The sequence below is a fragment of the Microcaecilia unicolor genome, chromosome 2, assembly GCF_901765095.1.
Source record: "Microcaecilia unicolor chromosome 2, aMicUni1.1, whole genome shotgun sequence".
Lineage (NCBI taxonomy): Eukaryota > Metazoa > Chordata > Amphibia > Gymnophiona > Siphonopidae > Microcaecilia > Microcaecilia unicolor.
Window position 1 is genome coordinate 422,132,554 of NC_044032.1, and position 26,063 is coordinate 422,158,616.

General features: G+C 43.3%; 1 protein-coding gene across 2 annotated transcripts in view; it reads right to left on the reverse strand.

The window, feature by feature from the left end:
- EMCN (endomucin) overlaps window positions 1–26,063 on the reverse strand; it is a 177,334-nt gene that overhangs the window by 96,094 nt on the left and 55,177 nt on the right. For both annotated transcript variants that reach the window (XM_030190743.1, XM_030190742.1), the window contains exon 2: window positions 9,107–9,169. In XM_030190743.1, coding sequence (XP_030046603.1) covers window positions 9,107–9,169 — 63 coding nt within the window. The remainder of the gene's footprint in view (window positions 1–9,106; window positions 9,170–26,063) is intronic.

Sequence of the window (26,063 nt, forward strand, 5' to 3'; positions counted from 1 at the left end):
CGATTGGGCTGGGGAGGCTTAGCCTCCCCAAGCCTCCTATACAGGGCGCCTATGTTTAGCTGATAATAGAAACAAGAAGGGCGTTTTTGATGAGAATTTGGTCCGTTTTATTTGGACCCTTTTTTTTCAGGCCCAAGTCCCAAAAAAGTGCCCCAACTGACCAGATGACCACCGGAGGGAATCGGAAATGACCTCCCCTGACTCCCCCAGTGGTCACTAACCCCTTCCCACCAAAAAAACCCCACTTTACAAACTTTTTTCCCAGCCTGTATGCCAGCCTCAAATGCCGTACCCACCTCCATGACAGCAGAATGTGTTCTATCCTCTGACAGCCTTTCCCTGGTTCTGATGTGGGTATCGGGTGAGTGTGACACCTTTTCTGTTAAGGGCACTGCAGAGTCACATCAGCAATGCATTGTGGTGGGTGTAGGGTATTGGGCTCCGTGAGTCCACTAGCTTGTGTTAAATGCTCACGATGTTGGTAGTTGGTAGGCTCTACTCCCATGGTGCTTTTCCCTCTGCTTACTGGGTCAGAGTGTGCCTTGTTTTGTTTCCGGTAGTCCATGAGGTAGTGGCCATTTGTGTAAGACAGCTTTAGATTCCTTTCATGTGTTAGCCACGTTACAGCACTTAGTTCTTACCTTGAATGTTGCTGAAAGAGGGCATTGTACACCATTCTGCCAGCTCGGACCTACTGCTAATCTCAGTACAGGCGAGGCTCGTTGCCAGTGGGGCACAACCTCTGATCTGCAGTTAACTGTGAGTAAACGTGCTTATTCAAATAAAGGACGTTTTCAGCGAGATTAGTCTTCAGGCGTGAACTGCTGTGCCAAGGTTATACACCAGCAACAAGTCCTGTCCCTGGAGCACTTTTAGTGGGTACTGCAGTGCACTTCAGGCAGGCAGACCCAGGCCCACCCCCCTCGCACCCGTCACACTTGTGGTGGTAAATGGGAGGCCTCTAAAACCCACTGTACCCACATGTAGTTGCCCCCTTCACCCCTAAGAGCTATGGTAGTGTTATACATTTGTCCCTCCCATGACCAAATGGCTTGGATTAGGACATTTCTGAGCTGGGCATTTTTAGTTTCCACTATCGCTAAAAAAAACAAAAAACGCCCATCTCAGAAAGAACCAAATCTATGGCATTTGGTCCGTCCAAACTGTATTTTCGAAACGAAAGATGGACGCCTATCTTTTTCAAAAATATGATCTGTCCCGCCTCTTCACATACCCGTTTTCGGCTATAGACGCCCATGGAGTTGGGCATTCGCGTTCGATTATGCCCCTCCACAAGTACCATTATCATTACGTATAGGTTTGCAAGATGGCTAACAGATGTGTATGTGTGATACATCCATGTGAAAGTTGCCACATTTCCTCCGTTGATTTTTCCCATGTGTATATTTGTAAAATGGGCGTTCCTGCTGCACATATCAACAAATATATGTACCCTCCTGCAAATATTTTAAAAAAGGTTCTATGTAAGAAGATTCTTTTCTAAAATACCACCAGAACTGAGCGTGTCTCGACCTGGATATCTCAATTCTGATCTCCACATTCTGTGTAAAATGAGGCTCCTCATGTAAGCCTCAACTATAGCAACTTGCAGTGAAATAATGTGTATAAATACAATTAATGGTTGTGCGAAAATCTCTAATGAAGCGACATTCAGTGTTAATGATTTCCATTCAGCCTGAATAGTCGCATGGGGTTACTGTGCTGGTCAATAGCAAATTAATGTGCATTGTGCAAAGGACACAGCAGGGCAACAAAGGGGCGAGATGCAAAGAAGAAAAGCTGTTAAAAGACTTATAATACAGAGATTGCTATTTTTCTCCTGAGCTGCCAGCTGCCTCTTGCAAGTCATTTAATGATTTTTTTTTCCTAAATTCATCATGACAGGAATTGACAGCAACAGAATCTGTAGCAATAATGAGTAATGAGCAATGTGGCCACCTCTTTGCCATGTTAAAGTTGTGGAGAATAATTACTATCTAAAACCTGCCCTTTTACTTTGACAGAGGGTACCTTTCCTGCTTCCCTGACAAATTACAATATTTGGAAAGGCAACTTTCAGAGCGATTTCTACATTTTTCCACAGCTGAAATGTGTTGTACCTGCTTAAATCAGCTGTCCGAAAGCATCCCACCCTTAAAGTCATTAAAAGAACATAAGCAGTTCCACAGCTTGTACACTTCCACCTGCAGCTTAGTGGAGGGGGTTCATGAAAGGTGGTAAGGTTAAGGTATGCACAGAAAAGAATGGTGCACATCCCTGCAAGAACATTCCTTTTTCTCTGGCAGTTTCCAAAATGGGAGTAACAAGTGTCCAAAGACTTTGCAACAATGGGGGCACTCTGAAAATCACCCTCTTACTGTTGTTATACTGAATAGATAGAGAGCTCTGTAATCTTTCCTACTTTAAACAAGAATGTGCTTTGGCCAAGGAATCTGGGGAAGAAGAAATAACAGACTCCCCCATGCACTAGAGGGCACAAACTTAAGAGGCAAAACACTTATCTAGCTATACCCACATGAATACCTACCTACCACCAAGTAACCCCTAAAATTATAACCACAACCACAACTAACAGACCACTACTTGGAAACTTGAACCTAGTAAATGCCAGATCAGACAATAAAACATTTCCTACAATCCATGATGTCATCAGTGAATACCACTTAAACATCTTGGGGCCGGTATTCAGTCGTCAGGAGGCAGCCTGTATAAGTGATAACACCCCTATCATGGACTGATCATTTTCTAATCAAATTTTCTATTAAGGACTACATGAAACAGATGGGCCCAACCAAAGTTTGGAAGGAAACTCACGACATGAGAAATCTGACTGCTGATAAGTTCCTAGATGCCTTGTCCTTCCCCTATGTGGATGAAAGATGATGACAGTGTCAGAACAGGTTGATATCTGGAATGCACGCTTAGCAATGGCATTAGAGAAAACAGCCCCTCTAAAGAAGATCCTATGCTCTATGTATAAACTTTTCCCATGGTTCTCCCCAGAACTACTCGTCCTTAAGTATCAAGGATGGCAACTTGAAAGAAAATGGCAAAAATCTAATCTAGAAGAAGGTAGGATCAACTGTAAGAAACACATAGCAATGTACCGCCAGGCCTTAACAACAGCCAAAACGCAATATTTCTCTCAACACATTGAACAAGCTGCAAATCCAACCAAGCAACTATTTAAAATAATAAACCTACTGCAAACCCCACAAAAGAACCAACCTTTCAGTTTACAACTAACCAATGAGCTTAATACTTTGCCAACAAAATTAAAGGTCTCTATCAGGGCCTACAGACAGTGCCCATCAGCTAATAAGGAGAACACTCCCTCTCCTCCACTATGCACAGCCATCTGGGATTCATTCAAGCAGGTCACACAGGAAGCTCTTAAAAACATCCTGAAAGGTCTACAGCCTACAACCTGCCCTTTTGACACCTTCCCGGCAAAGATAGCACAATGAGCAAGCATAGGCCTCTTTGAAGGGGCCACTGAATTTTTAACCCCTCCCTTGTGGAAGGGCAGCTGCCAACCAAACTAAAAAGAGCAGTGGTGCACACTCTACTGAAAAAGAGCTCCCTTGACCAGGAAAACTCGAAAACTACTGACCAGTTTCTAACATTCCTTTACTGGCAAAACATAAAACAGTCTGCATTCAACACAATGACTAGCTAATTGAAAGTTATTGGCTTGACCCATGTCAATCTGGCTTCAGACCTGGGTAGAGAACAGAGACAGTTCTTGTGTCCCTTCTCGATGATCTGCACAGAAACTGTGAAGGGGATCTGCCTCAATACTAGTGTTGCTGGATTTCTCAGCAGTCTTTGGATCATAATATGCTTGAGAAGCTGGCAGAAACAGGTATCAGTGAAATCCTATTTGTCAGACAGACAACAATCAGTTCTGTTCAACAACATCACATCATTTCCTTGGGCACTGAACTGTGGGTGACATGGAGGGGCACAATCGAAAGGGACATATATAGTAAATGACAGCAGATAAAGACCTGTACGGTCCATCCAGTCTGCCCAACAAGATAAACTCATTATACATGGTATGTGATACTTTATAAGTATACCCGAGTTTGATTTGTCCTTGCCATTTTCAGGGCACAGACCGTAGAAGTCTGCCCAGCACTGTTCTTGTACTAAAATTTCTGAAGTTAAAGTCAAAGCCCCTTAAAATTTACACTCCAGCTCATCCATAGCTATTCAGTCACAATGAGGGCACAGACCATAGAAGTCTGCTCAGCACCAGTTTTGCTTCCCAATTACCGGTGTTGCCACCCAATCCCAATCCGTGGATCCATGCCTTCTATACAGGATTCCTTTGTGTTTATCCCACACATGTTTGAATTCCATTACTGTTTTCATCTCCACCACCTCCCGTTGGAGGGCATTCCATGTATCCATCAACCTCTCCGTGAAAAAATACTTCCTGACATTACTCCTGAGTCTGCCCCTCTTCATCCTCAATTCATGTCCTCTAGTTCTACCACCTTCCCGTCTCCGGAAAAAGTTTGTTTGCGGATTAATACCTTTCAAATATTTGAAAGTCTGTATCATGTCACCCATGTTTCTCCTTTCCTCCAAGGTATACCTGTTCAGGTCGGCAAGTCTCACCTTGTATGGTTTGCAACGCAAATCCCATACCATTTTTGTAGCTTTTCTTTGCACAGCTTCCAGTCTTTTTACATCTTTAGCAAGATACAGCCTCCAAAACTGAACACAATACTCCAAGTGGGGCCTCACCAATGACTTGCAGAGGGGCATCAACACCTCCTTTCTTCTGCTGGTTATACCCCTCTTTATGCAGCCTAGCATCCTTCTGGCCATGACCGCCACCTTGTCAAATTGTTTCTTCACCTTCAGATCCTCAGACACCATCACCCCAAAGTCTCTCTCCTGAGTCAAGCTTACTAATCACTGCCCTCCTATCCGGTATCTATTTGGATTTCTGCACCCCAAGTGCATCACTCTGCACATCTTGGCATTAAATTTTAACTCCAAACACAGTTTTACACCCACTGTGTAACTCAAAAACTGCTTATTACCGCTGTCACTGCCAACAAGCCTCACACTATGCATTAAATGGTGGAGACAAAAAGCCTCAGTAACACCACTCAGCCAGCCCGATACTTCGGACTCTAAGGCGTGAACCCAGTGTACCATCATCTAGCTTAAGTATTGCAATACCAATAAAAAGTTAAATAAAAAAAAAAAACTCCACTCAGTGCATCTAAAATGGATGTAGAACACCTCTCGCACCTTTATTGCTAGGGTGACAAGCGTGTATATGTCTAAACAGATCACAGAATATAATTTAAATCAGTTCTTTTCAGTTGAATTCATGCAATGTCTATCAATTCAATGGTTACTTATCTCAGCCAAGGTGATCCAGCCATAAACAACTTAGCTCATAGTCCAATTGCTTCAATGTTCTGCTGTCCTCAATATCACCAGCTGATCAACCCCAACAGGGAGTCCCCGTTTCGCTTCTGCTGCATCAGGGGTTTTTTGTATTACATCTGAGAAATTAATCCTGTGTCTCATGTGCTGCATCAAAAATCCAAGCAGGTAACTGTCAGAGAGACACCAACGCCATTTTAAGGAGGATTTCGCTCCTCCCATTCTCATTCAAGCCAGCCAATCAGCTTTCGCTAGCTCTGTCTTCACTCAATCAGTGGAACCAATATCGTTCGAAGAAAAATGTGTCTCATACCAGAAATCTTTAGAAGAACGCAGACCACTCGACCCGAACATTCAAACCGTCTGGCTCGGTTGAGTTGAAGAAAAATATCCACTTCTGTTCTAATTGCCGCAACGCACGGCCCATATCTCCTCTCCTTTGGTACGGTCTTATTTGCTCCAATACTGTGCATACTAGATTATCAAACTGATGGTGTTGGGTTTCACAATGAGTCACTAGCGGAGCCTCCTTTGTTTAGACATATACACGCTTGTCACCCTAGCAATAAAGGTGAGAGATGTATTCTACATCCATTTTAGACGCACTGAGTGGAGTTTTTTTAAAGCCAGATGATGGTATACCAGGTTCACGCCTTATAGTCCGAAGAATCGGGCTGACAGGGTGGTGTTACTGAGGCTTTTTTTCTCCACCATTTAATGCATAGAGTGAGGCTTGGGAGTGACAGCGGTAATAAGCAGTTTTCGAGTTACACAGTGGGTGTGAAGCTGTGGTTGGAGTTTCATTTATTTCTTTAAGCTTGAGTGGATTATAGGTCATAAGATGATTAAATTTTAACTGTCATACCCTCGACCATTCTTCTAATGTTTGGAGATCCTTTCTCATTGTTTCTACTCCCTCCAGAGTATCCACTCTATTGGCTGTCTTCTTGTCATCCGCAAAAATGTAAAACTTTCCTTCCAACCCTTCAGCAATATCTCTCAAAAATATATTACACAGAATCAGCCCCAGCACCAACCCCTGAGGAACTCCACTGCTCATCTTCCTTTCCTCTGAGCAGATTCTCTTTACCACCACCCTCTGCCACCTGTCGGTCAACCAGTTTCCTATCCAGTTCACCACTTTTGGTCCTAAGTTCAGCCCTCTAAGCTTATTCACAAGCCTTCTGCGGGGGACCGTATCAAAGGCTTTGCTGAAATCCAAGTAGATTACATCTAGCGCACGTCCTTCATCCAATTCTTTGGTCAACCAGACAAAGAAGTTAATAAGATTCGTTTGGCAGGATTTTCCTTTGGTAAAACCATGTTGCCTCAGATCCTGTAACCTGTTGATTTCTAGAAAGTTAACTATCCTTTCTTTCACCTTCCAAGTGCCTCTCCACTTTCACCCTCTCCCTTGCCCAGCCTTTTATTCTCTTCTGTCTTTTATCCATTGGCATTACCCCATTCCTCCCCTTTGTAGTCTCTCTTTCCTGCTGTCATCTATTTTCCTCTGTCTGTTTCTCACCCCCTTCCCACCCAGAGTTTCTTCCCTGTCAGTCATTGGTTTTTTGGGGAAGGGGGTGGGGGGATCATGGATTTGGATTTGATATTCCTCTTTTCTGTAGTACAACCAAAGTGGTTTACATTTATTATATACAGATACTTTTCTCTGTCCTTAGTTGGTTCAGTCGTCAGCTCTAGTCCCTTTTCTTCTTCTCTGATCCCCAACCAGACTCAGATTACCCACTTTCACCACTTACCTAAATCTATTTATGTCCTTCTTTCAACCCTCCACCCCATGGCCTCTTTCTACTTCACCTCTCCCCATCCATCCATCCAACATTGCCTTCTCTGTATTCCTCTTATCCATCCAGAATCTCCCCTCCCCTTTACCTCCATCCATCCAGCCTCCCCTTTCTCTCCCACACATCCATCCAGCACTTCCCTTTTCTCTCTTCTCCTCCCTCATCTCCATCCAGCATCTCTCCTTTCTCTCCCCCCCCCCAAAAAAAAGATCCATCCGGCATCTTTCCTTTCTTTCTTCTTCTCCCATCCATTGCACCTCTTTTTTCTCTCATCTCCTGCTCAAAACATCCAGTATCTCTCTTTCTCTACCCATGCTGCAGCTGCTACTTCCACCAATACCTGAATATGGCAGCCCAAGCAAGTACTAAAACAACAGCAACTATGGAATCTTTGTGTCCATGTGTATACACAAGGCCCTGCTACATCTCTCCCCACCCCTATACAGTCTTTCTGTTTCCAAGGGGCAGGGATGTGGAAGACATTTGAGCATTCACATGGACTCAAAGACTTCAGGCTTACTGGGGGGGAGGGTCTGACTTTCCTGCTCCTCCATCAGTGTTTTCACCTAAGGATGCTGGCAGAAGGCATGCTGTCTCTAACTGCCCTTGGCATAGCAGTACAGTTCACTATCCAGCTTATTTTTGAAGGAGAAGGGCGGCCATCTTCCGACACAAATCGGGAGATGGCCAGCCTTCTCCTAAGGCCGGCCAAATCGGTATAATCGAAAGCCGATTTTGGCCGGCTTCAACTGCTTTCCGTCACAGGGCTGGCCAAAGTTCAAGGAGGCGTGTCGGCAGTGCACCGAAGGCGGGACGGGGGCATGGTTAAGAGATGGCCGTCCTCGGCCAATAATGGAAAAAAGAAGGGCAGCCCTGATGAGCATGGCCGACTTTACTTGGTCCCTTTTTGTTCACGACCAAGCCTTGAAAAGGTGTCCGAACTGACCAGATGACCACCGGAGGGAATCGGGGATGACCTCCCCTTACTCCCTCAGTGGTCACCAACCCCCTCCCACCCCAAATAAATTTAAAAAACATTTTTTTGGCCAGCCTGTATGCCAGCCTCAAATGTCATACCCAGCTCCATCACAGCACTATGCAGGTCCCTGGAGCAGTTTTAATGGGTACTGCAGTGCACTTCAGGCAGGCGGACCCAGGCCCATCCCCCCCCCCCACCTGTTACACTTGTGGTGATAAATGGGAGCCCTCCAAAACCCACCCGAAACCCACTGTACCCATATCTAGGTGCCCTCCGTTACCCTTTAAGGGCTATGGTAGTGGTGTACAGTTGTGGGTAATGGGTTTTGGGGGGTTTGGGGGGCTCAGCGAAAAAGGTAAGGGAGCTATGCAGCTGGGATCAATTTGTGAAGTCCACTGCGGTGCCCCCTAGGGTGCCCGGTTGGTGTCCTGGCATGTGAGGGGACCAATGCACTACAAATGCTGGCTCCTCCCACGACCAAAGAGCTTGGATTTGGCCGGTTTTGAGATGACCGCCATTAGTTTCCATTATCGGCGAAAACCAATGGCGGCCATCTCTAAGGGTGACGATCTCTAAGGGCGGCCCAAATGTTGAGATTTAGCTGGCCCCAACTGTATTATCGAAACGAAAGATGACCGCCCATCTTGTTTCGATAATACAGTCGGGTACGCCGCTTTACGGGGCTGTCATTATAGATGGCCGCCCTTATAGATGGGCGCCCCTGTTCAATTATGCCCCTCCACGATGCCAATTGTTGTCGTTATAAGAATCTCATGGTTCACAGAACTATAGCCACTGTTTCCTGTAAATACACCCCTCTCCAACTGTACACTTTTAAGCATTCCTGCTTATACCAGGTGATTATTTTACAGTTTCATATTAGATATACCTGTGATTGTGGTTAAACTGGTGACAGCTGAAGGAGCTTCAGATGAGTTATCTTGGGGTGCATCTAGGTAAATAAAAGAAATGATATTTGAATTATTGTTTCATAAAATATCAGTCAGAGAAAATGGGTGCATTACAAGAGGAAAATGGTATCATACTGAACCTCAGCTAACCTCAGCTACTAACATTCTTAACTGTTGATCTGATTATTTTCAAGCGTCCAAAACAAGCATCGTGATTTGATTTTTTGCAAAATAGACGTATGTGCTGATTTCAACATAGCTATGCAAAATGAGCATAACTGGCTCTATAAACATTTTTTTGTGGGGGGATGGGAAAGGATGGTTATATTTTAACAACCCTTAAAAGTGATATGATTGGTTCTTTTGTTTAGTGCTGATAAAACAACTGTGTAGAGACCTTGGAATCCTGCAGTATGTGTGTCTGCAGAGAATCCCAAAGGCCCTACTGAAAGCACTACAAATTAGACTTAACTGTGACATCACTTGTTGCTGGGAAGCAATGGGCATTACACTTTGGGCCTTTCCATCCATGAACAGATTTTAAAAAGTAGGAGTGTCCCCTGTGTCCACTAGTATTATATAATTAGGGAAGGAGAACAGTTTTGGAGAAAACTGTCCAGGGTTATAAGGCCCTGCATAGGATTCAAATTCTTGTCTTTGGCTTCTTGCCTCCTTGGGCCATTGACCTGCATGTGAGGTGAGGACAATCCAGCACAAAGGCCCTAGCCACTTAAGACCAAGCAGTATTAAAGACAGACATTTGGCTACCCCAGTCAGAACAGTCTGTAAGGAGAAGTCTAGGAGAATTTACAGTGACAGTAGTCACTTAAGCTCTGTGCTGTGACTGGGCTAGTAGGAATTGAGAACCTGCTGTACCCACCCCTAGAGCTAAGGAATAAAGGAAAAGCTGGATGTGTATTTTCAGCAGGCTTACCAGGATCACCTTTTTTTCCTGTGACTGTCAGTGTAGCTGATGCTATCCTGAAAATACAGAATGTGTTTGAAGAAGTATTGTTGTGGCTGCAACAGAATTGGTTGAAATTAAATGTAAATATGACAGAATTAGTTTATGTGAGCACTGACACCTCTCTGGTATTCCAGAAATTTGTTTCTTTGTCAGGTAGTGCTGTAAAGGTATTGACTCAGGTGCGGACTTTGGGGGTATTGTTAGACTCCAGTCTTTCCTTTAGGCCCCAGACTCAGCAGCTGATTCGAAATTCATTTTTCAAGTTGCATTTGTTAAGCTGGTTACAGCACCTGCTCCCAATAGTGAATTTTGTGAGAGTGGTGGAGGCCATGCTATTAAGTGGGCCTGGACTACAGTAGCATTGTCTACTTGGGACTGCCTACAACTTGTGTTCAGCAGCTGGTGCAAAATTCAGCAGTACGCCTAATTTTTGGTCTGTCAAAATTTGATCATATCTCAGGTTATTTTAAAAGATTTTGATGGTTACCAATTACATTTCAGGTGATGTTTAAACTCTTATTGTTAGTTCATTGTGCACATGATTCTCCTGTTTATTTGAAGAATGCTATTCAGCGATATGTACCGCAATGACAGTTATGCTCAGTGGTTGCTGGAAACTTGGTTGTACCCACTTTGAATTGTTTTCATCTGGATGTGACCAGAAAAAGGACCTTTTTTTATTACTGGGCCCTCTGAATGGAACAAGTTACCATCTCGATTGAAGATACTCACTTACTGCATTTAAATGCTGCCTGAAGGCATATTTGCTGTTTTTGGCCTTCCATGTCAGTTGGACATATGTAATTTTATGCCTGGGACATTTTGTTTCTCTCCCATATGGGTTGCAAAGAAAGTTCGCTTTATGGCTTGTTTTTTTGTTGTATTTATTTTGCTTTTTATGTGTGTTTTTTGTACCTCACCCTGGATAATGGTGGGTTATAAATAATAAATCAAAATTTAAATTTAAATCCATACGGGATCTGGGAACACCCACCGAGGCTGAAGAAACCATTTATATTAATAGTAAGTCTCCAGGAGAGAAAGGGTGAGAGCCATGAGCCATGGGGGGGGGGGGGGGGGTAGGGGGAAGGGAAAGTGTGTGAGGAAAGGAAGATAGAGGGAAAGATGCTGGGCATGGTGGGGCTAGATAAGAGAGAGACAGAGAGACCCTGGACCACTGTATAGAGACACAAAGCCTGGATGGGGATAATGTGGGGACATAGAGGAGCAATGCTGGACATGACTGGGGGCATAGGAACACCGAGGAGCAATGATGGACATGGATGAGGGCATAGCGACACAGAAGAGCAATACTGGACAATGCTGTGTCATGGGAACACAGAGGAGCAATGGTGGACATGGAGGGAAGGGGGCCTATGGTCTCAAACTGGCCATGCCGGACCTGGGGAGATATGGACAATGAGAAACAATACTGGACATGCATGGGGTATATAGACATAGGATGGAGATGCTGGACATGGAAGAAACATAGGGACAGGGACACAGTGGTGATGCTGGATATGGAGGGGATAGGTGTATATATATATATATATATATATATATACTGTATATATAGGAGTGATGCTGGATACAGGGAGGAATTGGGACACAGGAGGGATAGAGACACAGAGGGGTGATGATGGATCGGGAGGATATGAATACAGAGGGGCGATCCTGGACAGGGAAAGAGGGGGACAGAGAGAAGGGGGCTGCTGAACATGGGAGGGAGGGGTAAGATACAGACAGAGAGAAAGGAGATGGATGATGGAAAGGAGACTCTGGCAAGAATATTAAGAGAAGACAGAGGAAAGCAGAAACTAGTGACTGGGAACAACATTAATACAAAAATATAACAACCTGACAACAAAGATAGAAAAATAATTTTATTTTCTATTTGGTGTTAGACATGTCTGGGGCCCAGACTGAAATTTGGGAAGAGACCTCAAAGCTCTCTACCAGGTTATGTCTTCTTCAGCTTCAGGCAGACTCGAGACCCTGTCTGGCCAGGAGGCCAAGGGCAATTGCCCTAGTTATACCCCATTAACACAAATCCCTGATATCTACTATTTTTTTAAAACAAAATCAATTGCAAAAGAGGAATAACTAACAAACCAACTAAAAATAATCTCATTCTATTTCTTTGTATATAAAGAGATGCACTCATCAAATGAACTTACAGATTTTTGCGTTCAGGTGGAGGCCATACCTTCCCTGATTTTCATTCCTATCACATTGCTCTATTTGTACAACAAGGTCTCTTGTGGTTTTGTAATGAAACAGAGGGCTCTCCTCCATGTTGGGTGAGCATTGAAGAACAAATGTTACATCCTCTATATCCCTCAGAGATTCTGTCCTGTACATTGCCACCCAAATACCATTACCCTGCTCTGATTTCAACTAAACGTGCCTGGGTATTGATTCTTTCACTTCAAACTCTTGGATGTCATCTCTGTCTCATTCTTTTTGGTTCAATCCCACATATCTTAATTGACAGGAAATTTATATATTGGCCTGAGTGAATTGCAGCTGGAATCAAAACCCTTGGTCAACTGGTTGATGGGTCAGATATTCTTTCCTTTCACATTCTTCACACCACTTTTCATTTACTAGACTCATGTTTTTTTCAGTGACTTCAATTGTGTCATGTAATTATTGTTATTGCCTAATATTGAACCAAAACAGCTCAAACCTCATCTTCTGTTTTATCAGTAATCTCATCTCTTAAAATCTCTGGACATGTAGCCTCTCCTGTTTACAAAAAGTGTTAATTAAAAATAAATAAATTATAATTTGGCAGCTGTCTAAGCCATATAGGAGAAAGATATAGGTAAGACTTTATCTCAGGAAAATTGGTCTCTCTTTTGGTCCAAAGATTTGCATCCTTAGCTCAGTCTTTGTTTTTTGTCACCCATCGTATATTTTGGACTCCTAGAAAACTTTATCAAATTGGCCATGTAGCCTCTGATAAATGCTGGCACTGTTTCTCTTTGCCAGGTACTCTGTCCCATATAATTTATGAATGCTCTTATATTAAACCATACCATACTGGGATAAAGTTTGGTCCACAATTCAAGAAACTGGTCATTTTAAAGCTGAATTGACATTGGCTGTGGTAATATAGTGCTCAGTTTTTATAGTTTGCATATCTAATCTCCTGGTCTGTAAATTGATACTTACTCTTAGCTCTAGCTATTAAAGTTATTTTAAGTTCCTGGAAAGAGGCCTCCAGTATTCACTACAATAAGTGGTGGTGGAACATAGTGTGTCTCACATGGAAATTTGAATTGGCTAACGCCCCTGACTTAGTGCGATCCTCGACTCATCGATGCATGTGGCGTCTTAAGGATACCTATGTAGCTACCCACATGCATCACTTTGCACTTGCTCACATTAAACGTCATTTGCCATTTGGCTGCCCAGTTTCCCAGTCTTGTAATCCTTTTGCAATTTTTCACAATACTCTTGCAATTTAACAACTTTGAATAACTTTGAATAAATGTAATGACCTCACTAGTTATTCTCATCTCTAGATCATGTATAAATATGTTCAAAAGCAGTGGTCTCAGCACAGACCCCTGGGGAATCCCACTATCTACCCTTCTCCATTTAGATTACTGACCATTTAACCCTACTCTTTGTTTTTTTTATCTTTTAAGCAGTTTTTAGTCCACAATAGGACAGTACCTCCTATCCCATGACTCTCCAATTTCCACAGGAGTCTTTCATGAGGTACTTTGCCAAATGCCTTTTGAAAATCCAGATACACAATAAACCTCTTCGAGAAAAGTTGCATTGGCTCCCAATCAAAAAACGGATCATCTTCAAAATCTGCACCTTAGTCCACAAAATCATATACGGCATTGTCCCAGGATACATGACAGACCTTATTGATCTACCAATAAGAAACAAAGTCAGACTATCAAGATCTTACTTAAACCTACATTACCCAAATAGCAAAGGACTGAAATACAAAACAACTTACGCATCCGGCTTCTCCTACATAAGCGCATAACTATGGAATGGCCTCCCAAAAGCCCTGAAAACAATCCACGACCACCAGAACTTCAGGAAATCACTAAAAACCATCCTCTTCAAAAACGCCTACCCCATCGACCCCACGTAAACATCTTCACCCAACAACACAGCATAACTTTGATCGTACTGGACAACACGCAATCTTCATCCTTCCCGACCCTCCACATATACCTCATACGATCACATTTCAACCTTGTACTTGCTATCAACCAACTGGGCAAACGCCTTTGACGGTACTATGTAAGCCACATTGAGCCTGCAAATAGGAGGGGAAATGTGGGGTACAAATGCAACAAATAAATAAATAAATACATATCAACCAGCTCACCTTTATCCACATGTTTGTTCACAACTTCAAAGAAATGTAGTAGATTGGTGAGGCAAGATTTCCCTTCACTAAATCTATGTTGGCTATTGGGCTCATTTTCAAAACAGAAAAATGTCCAAAAAGTGCCATAAACTTGCATTTGGACTTTTTTCTCACAAAAACATCCAAATTGGTATTTTCAAAACCAATTTTTGGACATTTTTCTATGAAACCTATCAGAAATGCATTCAAATCATAAGGGGGCGTGTCAGAGGTATGATAAAGGTGGGATTTGGGCATTCCTAACACTTAGACTTTTTCAGTCATAATGGAACAGAACAAAACCGCCCAAGACTACCACTAAGAGGTTTTCAGCTAGACCTGTTTTTATAACAAATAAGGCACAAAAAGGTGCCCTAAATGACCACTGGAGGGAATCAGGGGTGACTTCCCCTTACTCCCCCAGTGGTCACTAACTCCCTCCCACCCCAAAAAAATGTGATTAAATACGATACTTGCCAGCCTCTATGCCAACCTCAGATGTTATACTCAGGTCCATTAGAATAGCATGCAGGTCCCTGGAATAGTCCAGTGGTGGGTGCAGTGCACTGCAGACAGGTGGACCCAGGCCCATATCTCTCCCTACCTGTTACACTTGTGGAGGAAAATGTGAGCCCTCCAAAGCTCACCAGAAACCCACTGTACCCACATACAAGTGCCCCCTTCACCCATAAGGGCTATGGTAGTGTCAGGTTCTCAGGTTCAGAGCCCGTAGGGCCGGGCTCTGGAGCAAACATGAGCCCTTGGGCTGCTGACGAGGAGCGACAGCAGCAGGCAAAACCCACCAACCAACGCTGGGCAAGCACACCGGCACCTGGCAGGGATTGTAGGCACCACCCAGCGAGCCGGAACACATGGACTGGAATCCCCTGGACTGGAGGACACAGGACTGGAACACTGGACTGGAACAAACCGGACCGGAACACACTGGACTGAAGCACCCTGGACTGGTCCATACAGCTTCACCTGCACTTATCCATTGCCCCCCAAGGGTTGAGCCCTTGGGTTCAAGTGGCCGGCAGGACTTACCGGATACCGGATAACACAGGGACCAGGATACTTGAACAAGCTTGCAACAGAAGTGCTCCTAAATCCTAAACTAAGTGTTCCTAACAGAAACTAACAGACCTAAGGACTAAACTAACAGCAGCACTACTAAGCGCTACACCAACAGCAGTGCTACTAAGCACTACACAAACTGATGGACTTCCAAAGCCCTATACTAACAGGAGTGCTCCTAAGCACTACTAGGGTAAGCAGGGGAGCCACAGGGAAAGAGCAGGGAACCTAAACACGCAAGCTAACAAAGGTGCTTCCAAGCACCAAACTTCAGCAGTGCTCTACAACCTTAAACTAACTATGGTGCTACTAAGCACCAAACTACCAGCAGAGCTCCTAGCACTAAAAGGGAAGACAGGCGAGCCAAAAGGGAAAAAACAGGGAAGCTAAACACAGAAGTCAGAAGTGCTTCCAAAGCACCAAACCCAGAAGTGCTTCTAAAGCACCAAAAGGGAAAGCAGGGGAGCTACCAGGGAAAAGCAGGAAAGCTAAACACACAAGTCACAAGTGTACACTGCACTAACACTGACCTGGCCCTATAGCAAGAGCAAATGCAAATGTTGCAAAGGCCCTGAAGGGAAGAACACCACTTCCTTATCAAGGCCCTGCCTGATGATGTCACCACTACCAGACACAGGCAGGCAGCATACTGAAACAGAGCTAGAGCTAACTCAGGCTTAACCCCACAGCTGCAGTATAGCAGAGCAATTAGAGCCATGCTGGAAGCAACCAGCACACTGAGCTAGCTCAGGTAACACACACAGCTGCAGTATAGTAAAGCAATTAGACTCATGCTGGGAGCAGCCAGCCCACAGACACAGAGCCAGCTCTAGCAACACAGAAAGAAGAAACAGAAGCCAGCACAGAAGCTGACCACCAGAATAAGGTAAGTCTGGGAGAGGTCACGGCCACATTCGTAACAGGTAGTGGTGTACTGTTGGGAGTAGTGGGTTTTGGGTGGGTTTTGGTGAGCTCAGCAGACAAGATAAGGGAGCAATGGTGAAATGTGTACCTGGGTGCATTTTATGAAGTCCACTGAAGTGCCCCCTAGGGTGCCCTATTGTTATCCTGGGATGTCTGGGGGACCAGTTTTCTAAAACTGCTGGCTCCTCCTACATCCCAATGGCTTGATTTTGTGCGTTTTGCACTTGGATGGTTTTTTTTTTTTTAAATGGACCAAAAAACAAAACGTCCAAATCACAAAACCTTGTTCAACACAGTATTTTTGAAAACAAAAGACAGACGTTTTTCTTTTTTGAAAATGGCCTTCTTTCCAAACATCCAAAGTCTGACTTAGACGTCATATTGAAAATGCCCCTCCACATCTCATTAATCTATGCTTATGTTTATGCTCTGTAATTTTGTTCTTTATAATAGTCTCTACCATTTTCCTGGCACTGACATCAGGCTCACTAGTCTATAATTTTCCTGGAACTCTTTTTAAAAATTGGCATTACATTGGTCACCCTCCAATATTCCGGTACCATACTTGATTTTAAAGATAAATTACACATTACTAACAATAATTCTGCAAGTTCATTTTTCAATTCTATCAGTACTCTGGAATGTATAGCATTCGGTCCAGAAGATTTGCTACTATGGGGCCCTTTTACTAAGCCTGGTTGGCGCCTACACGCACCCAACCCGCATCAATTCTGAATTATCGCCCAGCTACCACATGGCCCAGGCAGTGATTTTGATCTTTACGTGCATTCGCTACATGTGCTAAAAAATAGTTATTACTTATTAGTTATTACTTAGCGCGTGTGGTTTTGTGAACACGGTAATAATTGTGGTGAGCCCATTTTGCATCCATTTGTATCTCATTATTAAGAACGTAAACATTATTTATGGCCAGTTGCTCACTACCACCTTAGTCAGTGACTCCTATTCTGAATAAAATGCTTTTTGTCATGCTAAACTGGATTAGTCTGCATGTGAATTGTTCGTTTACTTTTTTCCCGCATTTTACTGCTTAATGTTGGCGCCAGAAATTGCTTCGTTTTCTTTTACAGTATCCTGCTTTTGACTCTGCATTTGTTTTTTGCTGCACTATCATCTTTCCACTTCAAATCACAGTTGACAAGCATTTTGACCGCTGAGGCAGGCGGTTCTCTGCCGAAACACAGCCCCATGTCGGGTCCTTGGCAATGTGGGTGCTTTCTCAAAAAAGTATTGCTCATCTACACTTGGCTGCTGGAAGTTCTTTGGACCAACCCTACTGTTTTTCTCTAATGTGAATTCTTAGTGGCGTTCATTGAACTGGCCTCAAAGTACAAAAACAGATAAATGATAACAGATTGATAACTAGATGGCAACCAGAAGGTAGGAAGAGTAACTAAAGGGCCCACATAATAAGCTATGCCAGGCTACTACTACTACTACTTAACATTTCTAGAGCGCTACTAGGGTTACGCAGCGCTGTACAATTTAACAAAGAGAGACAGTCCCTGCTCAAAGAGCTTACAATCTAATAGACAAGTGAACGGTCTGTCCGAACAGGCTCAGAACATGTAGTAAGAGTGTTTAATAGGCATGCTGTGAACGGAAAGATATAAACAGGATGGAGTCGGTCCAGAGGGCGGCTACAAAATTAGTAAGCGGTCTTGAATGCAAAAATTATAGGGACAGGCTTATGAACCTCAACATGTATACGCTGGAAGAGAGGAGGGAGAGAGGAGACATGATAGAAACGTTTAAATATCTCAAGGGGGTAATAAGCTTGGAAGGTAGCTCCACTGTTACTCGCTCGTAACTCCTTATTTTTCTATCTGATATCCTCTAAATCATGCCTAAACGGAGAGGTAAATCGCGAGGAGGACCCGCTACTTCCCTTTTACCTGGAGCTGTGACAATGGATCGCTTCCTTTTGCCGGGCACGCCGACGGGGTCTGGTTCGCTGCTTGAGGGATTGGGGAGAGGTCTCCCGTTCCCTCAGTTTGAACAAGAAACATCCTTCAGCCCCGAGATGAGAATTCCTCCCCCTATGCCGGCCGTGGCGCTGAACTCAGTCCGGAGACTCCCTGAGGCGCAGGACGTGACGGGGTCTCCTGGTGCGGGTGCTGGGTCGACGCCTGAGATGCCGGTGAACCCTGCTGTGCAAACAGCAGATGTGGGGGGAGGAGAAGCTGTCTCTGAGGAAGAACATGGAGCAGTGGGAGGTCAACCAGCTTTTTCTTCGCTTTTCACTTTGGATACTCCAAATAAGTCATTTTTGCCTGAAAAGTCTCAACAAATCACGTTGGATAACATCTGGGAAGCACTTGTAAGTTTAGAAACTTCATTTACACAAAAGTTTTCTCAGTTAAATAAGAAACTCAACTTTGATACTGAAAAGATAGTTGAAATGGATAAGAAATTGATGTCTCTGGGCAAAGAAGTGGAAATTAATTCTTAAGTAATAAAAAACTCTCAGCAAATTCAAGTGAATTTAATTAAAGAAAACTTGTATCTTCAAAATAGAGTTGAAATATTAGAGAACTATCAACGTTCAAATACTCTCAGACTGATCAATTTTCCTAAGCAGATTGCCATTTCTCCATTGATAACCTTCAAACAGTACTTAACAGAAGTTCTAAAAATTCCAGAAAAATCACATCCACCAATTTCAAAGATTTTCTATGTAGAACCATTTCGGAAGAAAGAACTATTACAAAAAGAGGAGGCAAATGCTCAATCTTTGGACTTAAATTTGACTCAAATGATTGAGGGAGACAATGTGGGCCTGACAACTGCTACACTCAAAGACCAGGTTTCCTTGACTGTAAAATCAGAATGTACCCGGATGTCTCTAGAACCACGCAGAAAAAAAGACAAGAATTTCTTAAACTGAGACCAAAAGTAATGCAATTTGGGGCATTATTTTGGCTGAACTTTCCCTGCAAGTGTGTGATAAAAATAAGTTCAATTAAGTATGTATTTTTTGAGGCAAGTCAATTGAATTCCTTTTTAGAAGCAAAGCTGGGAGATCCACTGCAGCCATTACCAGGGACAATAGTAACTTCAACCCCATAGTTAATTTGTACTGCCTGGACAGCTTATACCAGCCAACATGATTTGATTTTAGAAGTTGGCTTCTAAAAATTTATAGGTTTCCTTAAAATTGTGATAACCCCCTGATAATTGTGGACTATAGACGAGTAATGGTTCTTTTTTCTTATTCTTTAAATTTCCTTAATGTCTATATCTTGATAATCTTTGTTTTAAGATACTAAATCATCTTTATCTGAATTCAAGATGTTCTTGATGTAATTAAAAATTTAAATAAATAAATATCTCAAGGGAATTTATGTACAGGATGAGAGCCTTTTTCAAATGAAGGAGAGCTCTGGAATGAGGGGGCATATGACAAAGTTAAGAGGTAATAGGCTTAGGAGTAACCCAAGGAAGTATTATTTCACAGAAAGGGTGGTGGAGGCATGGAATAGCCTTCCGGTGGAGGTGGTGGAGTCGAGGACTGTTCCAGAATTTAAAAAGGCATGGGATAAGCATGTGGGATTGCTTAGGAACAGGAAGAATTAGGGGTTACAGAGGATGGGCAGACTGGATGGGTCATGTGGCCTTTATCTGCCTTCATGTTTCTATGTTTCTATGCTTAGCAGCAGTGGTGTAGTTACGTGGGGCCACGGGGGCCTGGGCCCCCCAAATTTCTTTTGGGCCCCTGGTTTTGCTGGTGGGGGTTCCCAAACCCCGCCAGCTGAAGCCTTCATCCAGCGCCACTGTGTTGCCTGCCCTGCTCTCTCTTCCCCTCACTTCCAGCACGTTCCTTTTAGTGAAACTGAGCTCAGTTTCACTAAAAGGAGTGTGCAGGATGTGAGGGGAAGAGATAGCAGAGCAGGCAACACAGTGGCGCTGGTTAGAGACCCCCACCAGCCAAGGTATTTGTGGTGTGGGGAGCGGCGAGGTGGCGGCGGAGGGGGGCAGTGAGGCGACGGTGGGGGGGGGGAGGCAGACTAAAATGTGCCCCCCACCTTGGGCTCTAGCCCTCTCCCTGCTTAGCAGCAAGTGATGTACAGGGGTATAAGTGTGGACTGGCCACCATGTTACACTAGGGCTAGACTAGGCATGTAAATTGTGGGGTAATTCAGATAGCCATTTATCCAGAACACTTAACAAATCATACTGCTTCACACATATTGGTTTTGTATTAGTGAATGGTCTTCTCTTTGAGAAATAAATAGAGACAACAACTGTTTCTATATTTACCCGTCATGCCTAATCATGTTTCCATTTCATAATACAAGCTTTTTTTTTGTTTCTCTCTTTAATGTGCATATTATTTTCATAGGGATAATGTAAACAAAGTTCAGTGTTTTTTTTTTTCATTAAGTATGTTTCAATTCCATTCTCAACAGCTGAATATATTGCAAAAGACTAATGGACTAATACAAGCTATTTCAAGGGGAACTTCCCCATTTTAACCCATAAGGAGACTGTTTAACGGTAAATTGAGCTGTTTGAAAACAGTCTGGGTTACACATAATATTTCACAGTATGCTTACTTTGAGTCAGACAGGTCCATGTTTAATGTGTACATACACTCTTCTATGCCGACTGCACAGACAGCAGGTATAGAGACTCAGGTACCTCTAGTGTGTGTAACTTTCAAAGAGAAACTAAAGGGTAAGGGGATTTGATATACTGCCTTTCTGTGGTACAACCAAAGCCGTTTACATTTATTATATGCAAGTACTTTCTCTGTCCCTGGTGGGCTCACAATCTGTTTTTGTACCTGGAGCAATAGAGAGTAAGTGACTTGCCCCAGACTCACGAGGAGCTGAAGTGGGAATTGAACCTAGTTCCCCAGGTTCTCAGCTCACTTCCCAAATGCTTTCCTTTTGGGAAATTTGGTACAGAATTAGGGTGTAGTTTTTCAAAAAGTCCACATAACTGCAAAATCTACAGATACAAAGAACCAATGCATACCAGTAGACTTTGCATCTCAAATTTTGCAAGCAAAAAAAAAAAAAAATTAGCCAGGCAATAAAGCACATTGATTTGAAAATCAAAATTGTTTCCCAGTCTCCCTCACTTCTCAAGCCGCAGAAATTCCTTTTTGCAGTCTGCCTGAAAATTAAAAACAATGCGTACCCCATGCAATACAGGGTCATGCCAATTTATCTTTTTCCCTCAGTTAATGTCTTTGAAACTCAAAATTATCCCTGACGTAGTTACAAGGTCCACATACCCCAGTGGTCCTCACTACTGCAGCATCTGCAGCCCTGCTGTGCACTTGAAATTGTACCTATATTTTAAAATCAAAAATGCATTTCTTATTCCCTGTCCCAAGTCATCCCTAATTCCACATAAATCTATGTGTTTCCCTGGGCTAACTCTAGCTGTCTAATGAAACAGAACACTGCTAAATTAAATGTTCTTTTCTAGCTTGGAAATAGCCTTCCCTCCGCAACAGAGCTTCATTGCGGCAGCTGGCTGTGTAGCACTGCTAATAGTATGGATAGCAACAGTGCTTCAGCAGGATCAACTGAAGGAATTTCTTGTGTAGTCAAAATCAGGATGTGATTCATCAAAGGTTTTTCTCCCAGTCTGTGTCAATAGGAAAACACTTCACGTGATGGTCTAAACTACAGTTGATGTATAAGAGAACATTTTCTACTTCTCACTAACCTGGGTCTTTCTTTTCTTCCTCAGTCCCTGTACCCTGAACCCCAGGCCTCTCTCTCCCCTTCCATTCCTCCTTGGGTGCTATTTCTTTTTTTCCTTAATACTCCCTCCTCCCACCCTCTCTCTCCCACTTCCATCCTTCTCTACAGGGGTATCACTCTCTCCTCACCCATCTCAGCCTACCCCACGGTCCTGTCACACTTCTACATACAACAACTTTCAGAGAGAATGAAAAGCTCTGACTTACCTCATGGAATGCAATGTAATTAAAAGAAATATTTTCTTTTCCAGAATGTGTACATCAACCCACTCTTTTCTTTTATTGTTTTTGTATAATTCACCATTTATATTCAAAACAAAATAAAGTAAAAGGGAAACACCAATTATAACACCTACTCCTTTCTTAAAGTAAGGAACATGTAAACGTTGTTCGTTTTTTTTAAATTTTATTTTTTAAAGGGGCCCTTTTAGAAAGCTGTGGTAAGCAGTAGTATGACATACCATGGGGCGCACTGAGGTATCCTGTGGTAATTTCGGGAATTGCGAGTGCTAACCACATGTTAAAAAAGAACTTGGTGCAGGGGCGTGTCTGAGGACAGACAGCTGGCATGTTCTGCATTAATTGGTTAGTGCAGCTACATTGCCGCATGCTAATCAATTAGCGTATTTTTAGTGTGTGAGCTCGTATCGCCTACATAATGGATGGCTATAAGGGCTCGCAAGCTAATCTGCTTTAATGGCCATACACTAAGGGAAAAATTAGTACATGGTCATTAATACGAAAAATAGGAAATTTGCAGGGGTTTTTCGAAAGAGAAGGGCGCCCATCTTTCGACACAAATCGGGAGATGGGCATCCTTCTCTCAGGGTCGCCCAAATCGGCATAATCGAAAGCCAATTTTGAGCGTCCTCAACTGCTTTCCATCGAGGGGATGACCAAAGTTCCCGGGGGCGTGTCGGCAGAGTACCAAAGGCGGGACGGGGGCATGCTTAAGAGATGGGAGTCCTCGGCCAATAATGGAAAAAAGAAGGGCGTCCCTGACAAGCATTTGGCCGACTTTACTTGGTCCATTTTTTTTCACGACCAAGTCTCGAAAAGGTGCCCGAACTGACTAGATGACCACCGGAGGGAATCGGGGATGACTGCCCCTTACTCCCCCAGTGGTCACCAACTCCCTCCCACCCCAAAAAAATTAAAAAACATTTTTTCCAGCTTCTATGCCAGCCTCAAATGTCATACCCAGCTCCATCACAGCAGTATGCAGGTCCCTGGAGCAGTTTTTAGCGGGTGCAGTGCACTTCAGGCAGGCAGACCCAGGCCCATCCCCCCTTCCTGTTGCACTTGTGATGGTAAATGTGAGCCCTCCAAAACCCACCACAAACCCACTGTACCCACATCTAGGTGCACCCCTTCATCCCTAAGGGCTATGGTAGTGTTGTACAGTTGTGGGGAGTGGATTTTGGGGGGATTTTGGGGGGCTCAGCACCCAAGGTAAGGGAACTATGCACCTGGGAGCAATTTGGTGTCCTGGCATGTGAGGGGGACCAGTGCACTATGAATGCTGGCTCCTCCCACGACGAAATGCCTTGGATTTGGTCGTTTTTCAGATGGGCATCCTCGGTTTTCATTATCGGTGAAAACCGAGGTCGACCATCTCTTAGGTCGACCTAAATGTTGAGATTTGGGTGTCCCCAACCTTATTATCGAAATGAAAGATGGACGCCCATCTTGTTTCGATAATACAGGATGCCCCGTCCCTTCGTGGGGACGTCCTCAGAGATGGGCGCCCTTAGAGATGGTCAACCCCGTTCGATTATCCCCCTCTTGGCCATTTTACCCCCAGTGGTAAAAATGGCCTTAGCGGGTGGGAAAGACCTGTGTAAGGGGACTGCTAAAGTAACTTTTTACCGCTCTTTGTAAAAGGACCACTGAATGTATAGAATTTCTATCCCACCCTCTCTACTTAAAAAGTTGACCATGGCAATTTACAAAAAGCATGAAATAATAAAGCATCAAAGGTAAACAAACAACAAAGTCACAACATTCATTAAAACCCAAAACAAATAAAACCCAATAACCTTCGCAGCAGCAGCCAGCAATCAACAATTTATAACCAGTCACCAGTAATCAATAATATACAAACAGCAGGCAGTAATTTATATCAGTGCAAGGATCATTATAGAAGCTCTGGGCAAGTCACTTAACCCTCCATTGCCTGCCGCATTGAGCCTGCCATGAGTGGGAAAGCGCGGGGTACAAATGTAACAACAACAACAACAAAAAAAGCTCCACTAGTCCTGTATGTTCCTGCCCTCAGGACCACGCTAGCAGAGAGAAGGAGCTTACCATCTGGTTACGGCATCCCCCTTCTAAGAAATGGCTGCAATAGTACTGCCTGCCCCTTTATAAGTCAGAAAGCTAGCACACAGGTGTGGTGCTGGTGATTTGAGCTGGAAGCAGTTAGGCTGCTAATCAGAGTCTAAGTGTTTATGGGCCTAACCTTTGGTTGTCCCTTATTGTTTTGTCCCATGTGAAGATCCCCTTGATTCTTAGAGGCAGATATTGAAATGATTTAGTCAGCTGCTCACCAGTTAAATTGCTTGGTGGGGGCTAGTCACTAATTTTCAGTGGCATTTAACAGGCTATGTTGAGGGAATTCCGGGGGGGGCAGAGGAGTCATCACTTGGCAGCTTAAGAGCTGATATACTATGTAAGCCGCATCGAACCTGCAATGTGTGGGAAAGCGTGGGGTGCAAATGTAATAAATAAATATTCAACCCTTAAGCGACCAGGTTTAGCGTACATATGGGACTGCATAAAAGTCTGTCCTATTTTTATGCGCTAGTCCCATGGATGCTTAAGTTCTGAAAATCAACTTTGTAGAAGTCTAGTACATAATACAGAAGTACAATAAACGCTTAGGTTGATATATTAGCATATTGTGAGAGAGGTTAATATTATTGTTTTCCATTTCTGAACTTTTCGTGATGTATGGTGGTGTGGGGCTAGGCAGATCCAGGGGGGAAAGACTTCTTGAAAAGATGTGTTTTCAGTTTTTTTCTGAATTGTAGGTAGTTTTCTGTGAGTTTCAGGTATTTGGGTAGTGAGTTCCAAAGTTGTGTGCCTATAAATGAGAGCCTGGTGGCAGAAAAAAACTATATGCCATGCTCAAGTTGACACTGAAGAATAAACAAGCAAACATGAAGCAGGAACAAAATAAGCCATATATAACCCCACGGAATCTAGTATAACAAAATGACATGGGGTGATATAGGGCCAATTGGCATCATACTAAATAATCTAAGCATAGAAAAACTAATAACTATCAACAACTAAACAGATGCAATAAGGGAGCAGCATAGTCTCAAAGAAAACACAAAGCACATTATCTCAGGTCATTGATATAATGAAAAAGAAAAAGTAAAATACATAAAATGATTGAAAAGTGATGCATGTGGGAAAGAGGAACCCAAACTATAGCTTGGGTTGCAAGGTTCTACATTAGGAGTCACCGACCAAGAAAGGGATCTCGGCGTCGTTGTTGATACGTTGAAACCCTCTGCTCAGTTTGCTGCTGTGGCTAAGAAAGTAAATAGAATGTTAGGTATTATTAGGAAAGGAATGGAAAACAAAAGTGAGGACATTATAATACCTTTGTATTGGTCCATGGTAGGACCGCACCTCAAATATTGTGTTCAATTCTGGTTACCACATCTCAAAAAAGATATAGTGGAATTAGAAAAGGTACAGAGAAGGGCAACAAAAATGATAAAGGGGATAGGATGACTTCCCTATGAGGAAAGGCTGAAGCGGCTAGGGCTCTTCAGCTTGGAGAAAAGATGGCTGAGGGGAGATATGATAGAGGTCTATAAAATAATAAGT